The sequence below is a fragment of the Myotis lucifugus genome, unplaced genomic scaffold, assembly GCF_000147115.1.
Source record: "Myotis lucifugus unplaced genomic scaffold, Myoluc2.0 scaffold_105, whole genome shotgun sequence".
Taxonomy (NCBI): domain Eukaryota; kingdom Metazoa; phylum Chordata; class Mammalia; order Chiroptera; family Vespertilionidae; genus Myotis; species Myotis lucifugus.
In genome coordinates, this window is record NW_005871153.1 from 1,423,463 (window position 1) to 1,431,068 (window position 7,606).

The 7,606-nt window shown below is 49.0% G+C and overlaps 1 protein-coding gene across 1 annotated transcript in view; it reads left to right on the plus strand.

The window, feature by feature from the left end:
• The window catches only part of SNX4 (sorting nexin 4), a 76,299-nt gene that overhangs the window by 64,836 nt on the left and 3,857 nt on the right, over window positions 1-7,606 (plus strand). Inside the window, 2 exon segments of the mRNA XM_014459269.2 lie at window positions 368-513; window positions 4,003-4,117. Of these exon segments, the coding sequence (XP_014314755.1) occupies window positions 368-513; window positions 4,003-4,117 (261 nt within the window).

Here is a 7,606-nt window from a genome sequence, read left to right on the forward strand (position 1 = left end):
AAATTGCAGTTATGAAGTAGCAACGAAAATAATTTTATGGTTGGGGGTTCCACAACATGAAGAACTGTATTAAAGGGTCGCAGCATTAGGAAGGTTGAGAACCACTGCTCTAACCAATCGAGCTACTGAGCCAGGGCTCCTCATTCTACTTTCTGACTGTGAATCTGACTATCCTAGATACCTCCTATAAGTAGAATTATACAGTATTTGTTTTTGTGACTGCTTATTTTCTCTTAGCATAATGTCCTCAAGGTTCATCCATGTTATAGCATGTATCAGAATTTCCTTTCTTTTTATGACTGAATATTTCATTATATGTATACAGCACATTTTGTTTATTCATTCATTTGTTTCTAAATCCTTTTAGACTGTGAGAACATTTTCTTTGAAGGGAATGACTACCAAGCTCTTCGGTCAAGAAACTCCAGAGCAGAGAGAAGCCAGAATAAAGGTGCTTGAAGAACAAATAAGTGAAGGGGAACAGCAGCTAAAGTCTAAAAATCTGGAAGGCAGGTAAAAATGCTGAGGTGTTTAACAAAGCTAGTCATGTAGATTATATGGTGGATTGTTGCTTTATAACAATTCCCAGCTTCATTAGCATCCCTGGATGTGACTATTCTTCTAAAATGTAGTTACTGAATTACTAAGCAATTTTTTTTTTATATATATTTTATTGATTTTTTACAGAGAGGAAGGGAGAGGGATAGAGAGTTAGAAACATCGATGAGAGAGAAACATCGATCAGCTGCCTCCTGCACACCTCCCACTGGGGATGTGCCCGCAACCCAGGTACATGCCCTTGACCGGAATCGAACCTGGGACCTTTCAGTCCGCAGGCCGACGCTCTATCCACTGAGCCAAACCGGTTTCGGCAATTACTAAGAAATTTGAGTTATCAAAAATATGTTATAGAAACATTTGTTTTAATGTGGGGGGAAGGAAGAAGAAAGTTTCAGCTTCATAATATTTTCCTGCACTTTTTATGTTTCTATCCTTCGCACATTCTCTCTGCCCTTCCTTTTCTGTCATTTAACAAATGCCTGATCAGCTTTCAGTGCCCAGCTCTTCTGTTCCTTTGTGAAGCCTTCTCCTATCCACACAGGCTATGTGGCACTTGGTTCCTGCCACTGCAATGTGGTGGTTTTGTACTGGATGGTTAGTTGCTCTGAGTGAGTGTCCTTGACTAAATTTTGCGCCCTTCAAAGCCAGTGATCATGTCTTTTTTCTCTTTATATTTCAACATCTTGCATAGGGCTTGCCATGTAATTACTCCATAAATATTTCTAGAAATTCAGTTTTCAAAGACCTGCCATCACTGTTTGGCTCACTTTCCTTATTGTTTTCATCTGTTAGTCAGTGAGTAGACCACAGCAGACAAAGAGTATATCATTGGTTTGGAGGTGTTTTGAGTAATTTTTAGAACCACTGGCACCAAATAAGTCAAAGTAATCTTTCATGAATAGAGTTAGAGAAACAAAAACTTATCAGAATTTTTTGCAACTGTAGTTGTCATTTAAAGCAGTACATGATTAATGTGATATATACTCCATCCTGGCAAAAAGAGTATATACTTTCCAGTGACCCAGGCAGGCAACTTCAAGTGGCATCTATATCTGTTTTATAGGAATAACTAGAGGCCCAGGGTGGGGTCTCTTGGCCTGGCCAGCAATCTAGGCTATAAGGGGGACTGGCCGGGGGGAGGGGCTGCGGGAGATTGGCAGGCTGGCCCCCTAGATCGGGGCCATCAGGGGGCTGGTCAGCCAGGGGAAGGGGCCTCGGGAGGTTGGCCATGGGAGTGTACTGACCACCAGGGGGCAACTCCTGCATTGAGCGCCTGCCCCCTGGTGGTCAGTGCCTGTTTTAGCGACTTGACTGGTCCTTCGATTGTAACGGTCACTTAAGCTTTTATATATATACACTAGTAGCCCGATGCACAAAATTCGTGCATGAGGGAGGTCCCTCATCCCGGCCTGCAACGATGCTAGCATCCCTCGCCGCGGACTCTGGCCCGAGGCCCCTGGCCTCCCCTCCCTCCTTGCATGTGGGGCGCAGACTGTGGCCTGAGGCCCCTCCCCTTCTTCAGCGTGAACTCCAGCCCGAGGCTCCTCCCCTCCTCTCCCTCTGCCCACCCGGGGCGTGGATTCCAGCCGAGGCCCCTGCCCTCCCCTCTCTTCACCCAGCCAAGCACACATGTTCAGCTTTAGAAGTTATTTACTTACTGATGGTTAGTAAATAACTTCTAAAGCTGAACGTGTCGCCCTGAGCCCAGCATTCCTCGCCAGGGACTCCGGCCCCAGGCCCCTCCCCTCCCCTCCTTCGACGCGGACTCTGGGCTGGCGTCGCAGCAAGCCCAGCATCCCTCGCCGTGGACTCCGGCCCAAGGCCCCTGCCCTCCCTTTCCTCTGCGTGTCCGGGGCGCAGACATTGGACTCGTGTCGCCGTGAGCCCAGCATCCCTCGCTGCGGACTCTGGCCCGAGGCCCCTCTCCTCCCCTCCTTCAGCGTGGACTGCAGCCCGAGGCCCCTGCCCTTCCCCCCCTCTGCCCAGCTGGGGAGCGGATGCTGGGCATCCCTGGAGGCAGACTCCACAAGCCCAGTGTTCCTCGCCACGGACTCCGGCCTGAGGCCCCTCCCCTCCCCTTCTTCGGTTCGGACTCCAGCCTGAGGCCCCTGCCCTCCCCTCCCTCTGCCCGGCCGGGGTGCAGACCCGGGGCATTCCTTGAAGCGGACTCCGGCCGGAGGTCCCACCCCTCCCCTCCCTCCACGCAGCCGGTCCAGATGCTGGGCTTGCGTTGCCTGGGCAACACCGCCAGCATCCCATCCTGGCCACTATGGGCGTTGCCATCTTTGTCGTGGGGTGACGGTTAACGAAAGTCCCTGGAGGCTGAGGGCGTGGCTAGGCATGGATGGCCGCACCTCCCCGACCAGCAAAAGTCCCGGGAGCCTGCGGGCATGGCTACGGCCTTGCCTCCCTGGGCCGGTGAAAGCCCTGGGAGCCCGTGGTCACGGCCGCCATCACCTCCTGGGGCGGTTGACACCTGCGTATGCAAATTAACTGCCATCTTTGTTGGATAATTTGCGTAGTCACTTGGATTGGCTGGTGGGCGTGGCTTTAGCATAGCAGAGGGATGGCTAATTTGCATGTTTGTCTATTATTATATAGCACTAGTGTCCCGGTGCACAGACTTCGTGCTCTCGGGCTGGGGTGGTGTCCCCCAGCCTGACCTGTGCCCTGTCACAGTGCGGGAGCCCTGCAGTCCATCGCCCCAAAGAGGTAGGCCCACCCACTCATCCGGGGCTCTTTGATAGATTGCCCCAAAGAGGTAGGCTGGAGCCGGGGGAGGCCTGCAGACCTCCACGCGCCTGCGGACCCCTGGCCAGGCCCACGGCGGAGGGCCCTCTGTGCGCGCCTGTGGATCCCTGGCCAGGTCCACGGCCAGGTCCCTGACCCTCCAAGTCTCTGTCCACTCGCGCCTTCTGCGCACGCAGTCTGCTGATCGGTCGTTACTGTGATGGCGTCCCGAATAATTTGCATATCACCCTATTATTAGTATAGTATAGATTTGAAGCTGAAATTCTTGTGGCAAAAATACAGATTATTAAAATGTAGACGAACATTTGCTTTTTCTCCCATTGTAATTTTTAGGGAGAGAAAAATAGATCTGCCTGGCTGGGCATGGCTTAGTAGTTGAGCGTCGACCTATGAACCAGAAGGTCACAGTTCGTTCTCAGTTAGACTCGATCCCCAGTTGGGGGGTGTGCTCCAGGAGGCAGCCAATCAATGATTCCCCCTCATCATTGATATTTCTATCTCTGTCTCTCCTCCTCCTTTCCTCTCTGAAATCAATAAAAATATATTTTAAAAAATAGATCTTATACAAGGAAAAGCTTTTTCCTCCATATAGACAAAAACCAGCTCAAATGAGAACTGGTTATTTGAATTTATAGAATATAGTTCATCTAATTTAAATAATAATAACAACGATTATGCCTTTTATTTCAGAGAATTTGTGAAAAATGCTTGGGCCGATATTGAACGCTTCAAGGAGCAAAAGAACCGTGATTTAAAGGAGGCTCTCATAAGCTATGCAGTCATGCAGATTAGTATGTGCAAAAAGGTGGGTTTTGGTTTCAGTAAAGATAAAGTGCATCCAGAGTGCTTACAAATTTTTATAAAACTGGCCCTGGCTGGGTTGCTCACTTGGTTAGAGCGTCATCCCAATATGCCAAGGTTGCAGGTTCGATCCCCAGTTAGGGCACATACACAAAGCACCCAATGAATGTATAAATAAATGGGACAACAAATTGATGTTTCTCTCTATCTTTCTCTCTCTCTCTCTCTCTCTCTCTCTCTCTCTCTCTCTCTCTCTCATCAATAAACAAAAAAGAAAACGAAACAAAATTTAAACAAACTAATCTTGTTTGAATCAAAGTGTCATTTTCATTTTTAAAGTCTATTCTTCTTCCCTTCCAGAATATTTCCCAATTTATCAACTTAATTTTATTTTTTCCTTTTATTATTTTTTTGTTAATCCTCAGCTGAGGATATTTTTCTGTTGATTTTTACAGAGAGTGGTGGAAGGGAGAGGGAGAGATAGAAATATTAATATGAGACACATCCATTGGTTGCCTCCTGTACACACCCAGACTAGGGCTGGGGAACCTGCAACTGAGATACGTACCCTTGACTGGAATCGAACCCGGGACTCTTCAGTCTTGGAGCCACCCCGGAGGAGCTACAGAGCAATTTGCAGATGGCCGCTATTTATGTTGGGCTTGGAAGTGCCCAGGAAAGGCCAAGCTGTGAAGCAAGGCAGGCTGGTGCTAATACCAGGTCTTGGCCTCTTGTTGATAAGGATGGGGCACGCTGATGCCAGCTGCTGCTTGTTTGAGAGAGTTTAGAAAAGTCTGAAGTCTGAGCCAGGACAGGCCATTCATATCTGCAAACAGCTTGGGTAGAGATGCAAATTGGGTGGGGTCTCAGGGAATCACCAGGGTAGAGCAAACAGTGTGGACCACATTGATGGAAATTCAGATACAGCTGCTGGTCAGCTCTGTGACAGGGGAGGTCTTGGCATAGAAACAGTGAACCCTGTGAGCATCCCTGTGTGGGAGAAAGCCGCCCCCAAGTTCTTGCTCTGATGCCAGACAATCCAGTTACTTCCCATATGTCCTTGGATACCCCCAAACCACTGCCCCAGCACTGGAGCTCAGAGGGAACAAGTCCCAGTAAGTCTGGGCATGGCCCTTTAAGAGGAACTGCTGGGGCTCCAGCAGCCTCCGTGTCAACTCAGCCACAATCACTGGTTTTTACTGCCTGAAGTTATGGCGACTTCTCATTTCAGCACTGGAACTCTGGGCTGAGAGGTTTGTTATGGAGCTCTTGTTCCTCATGGGAGGCCTCTGAAGCTGAGATATCACTCCCGATTAAAAAAATGCCACATATGGGTGTCAGACCAGCCCGTTCCCCACCTCCACCCCTCCTGGTAGTCTCAATGTGCTTTCTTTTTAATTCTCTAATTTTAGGACTTCTATTCAGCTGGTTCTGAGTGATGGTGGTTCTGCTGTATTTTAGTTGTAATTTTTATGTGGTTGTGGGAAGCGGCAAGTATATGCATTTACCTACACTGCCATGTTGGTTCTCTCCATGTTGGTCAGCCTTTTTGATAGTGAATTTTCTAGTTTGTTGAATCAAGGGGGTTGAGGCTTTTTAAAGAAATACTTGATTGATTTTCAAGTTTATTTTGAAAATTGCCATAAAAACAAAATGTTCATCGAAAAATTTCAAATAATCCAGAAGTATCTTTGCCTCCTGCCCCAAATTCCTGTTAGAAAACTTACCACTGTTATACCTCATGTGTATCCTTTCAGATGTTTTCTTATATATACAGTCATTTAGAAAATATACACTTTCCTCTTCTCTAACAAAAACGAGATTGCGTTATATGAGCTAGTGTGCAGTGTTTCCAATTGATGTCTCATGGATATCTTATTTTGATAGTGCATAAGCTCTATCTTATCCTTTCTAACAAGAAGTACTCTGTTTATTAGATACTACTTTATCCAGCTAATCTGAGCATTTTAAAGGGTTTTTGTGTGTTTTTAAAATTTTTATTTGCTTTTTGTATCCCATCAAGAAAGAAAAAACTGAAAAGATTCTATTATTTGAAACTTTGATAAATATAGACACATTTTAACATTTAAATATTAAAATACTAGAGGCGTGGTACATGGATTCTTGCACCGGTGGGGTCCCTCGGCCTGGCCTGCACCCTCTCGCAATATGGGACCCTTCAGGGGATGTTGGACTGCTGGTTTTGGCTGGATCCTTGCAGGCCAGGCTGAGGAACCCCACTGGTGCAAGAATCTGTGCACCGGGCAGGTTTGAGCCGGATCCCTGCAGGCCAGGCCGAGGGACCCCACCAGTGCATGATCGGGGCTGGGGCGGGACTGCGGGAGGGCTCCAGGGCGTGTCCAACCCATCTTGCCCAGTCCCGATCGGCTGGACCCCAGCAGCAAGCTAACCTACTGGTTGGAGCGTCTGCCCCCTGGTGGTCAGTGCATGTCATAGTGACTGGTTGAACGGTCGAACAAACGGTCAGACACTTAGCATATTAGGCTTTTGTTTTTATTATATAGGATTTCTTTTTCATAATTTAGTAGTTTATTAGAGACTATGTATCTTGTTTATTTAAAAACTACTTTTGTTTCTACCACTTCTTTAGATTTTACTGTTACATGTCTACAAACATGCCTTTTATGTAAGCATGTTAGGTATATTATATCTTACTAGAGGCCCGATGCATGGATTCATGCATCAGTAGGGTCCCTCGGCCTGGCCTGTGGGGATCAGTGAACCTCCGAGCCCCTGCAGCCTGGCCTTACCCGCCAGCTCATTGGGCTCCAGCCTACTGTCTGCGTTGATCCCACACAGCATGAAGTAGTGTGTGAAGTGGCAGGCGGCTGGGGACAAGCCCGAGCCTGGGCTGGTGGCTGTGCTGCTTCTGCTCATCCCGGCCCTGTGCCCGCCACCGCCACTGCTTGGGCATGAAGGGGGAGTGTCTGCGGGAGAGGCTTGCACTGTTGCAGCTGCGCTCGCCAGCCATGAGCCTGGCGTCTGGTGTTTGTCTTTTAGCTGAGCGGCGCTCCCACTGTGGGAGTACACACCACCAGGGGGCAGCTCTTGTGTTGAGCGTCTGCCCCCTGGTGGTCAATGTGCGTCATAGCTACTGGCTGGTCGTCTGGTCACTTAGGCTTTTATATATATACTAGAGGCCCGGTGCACAAAAATTTGTGCACTCGGGGGGGAAGGGGGGGTCCCTCAGCCCGGCCTGTGCCCTCTCGCAGTCTGGGACCCCTCGGGAGATAACGACCTGCTGGCTTAGGCCTGCTCCTGGGTGGCAGAGGGCAGGCCCAATCCCTAGGTGCAGCCCCTGGTCAGGCTCAGAGCAGGGCCGATTGGGGAGTTGGGGCACCGCCCCCTGTCATGCACAGAGCAGGGCGGATTGGGAGGTTGCGATGCCACCCTCAGTCACGCTCAGGGTAGGGCTGATTGGGGGGTTGGGGCACCACCCCCTATCACACTCAAGGCAGGGTCAATGGGGAGG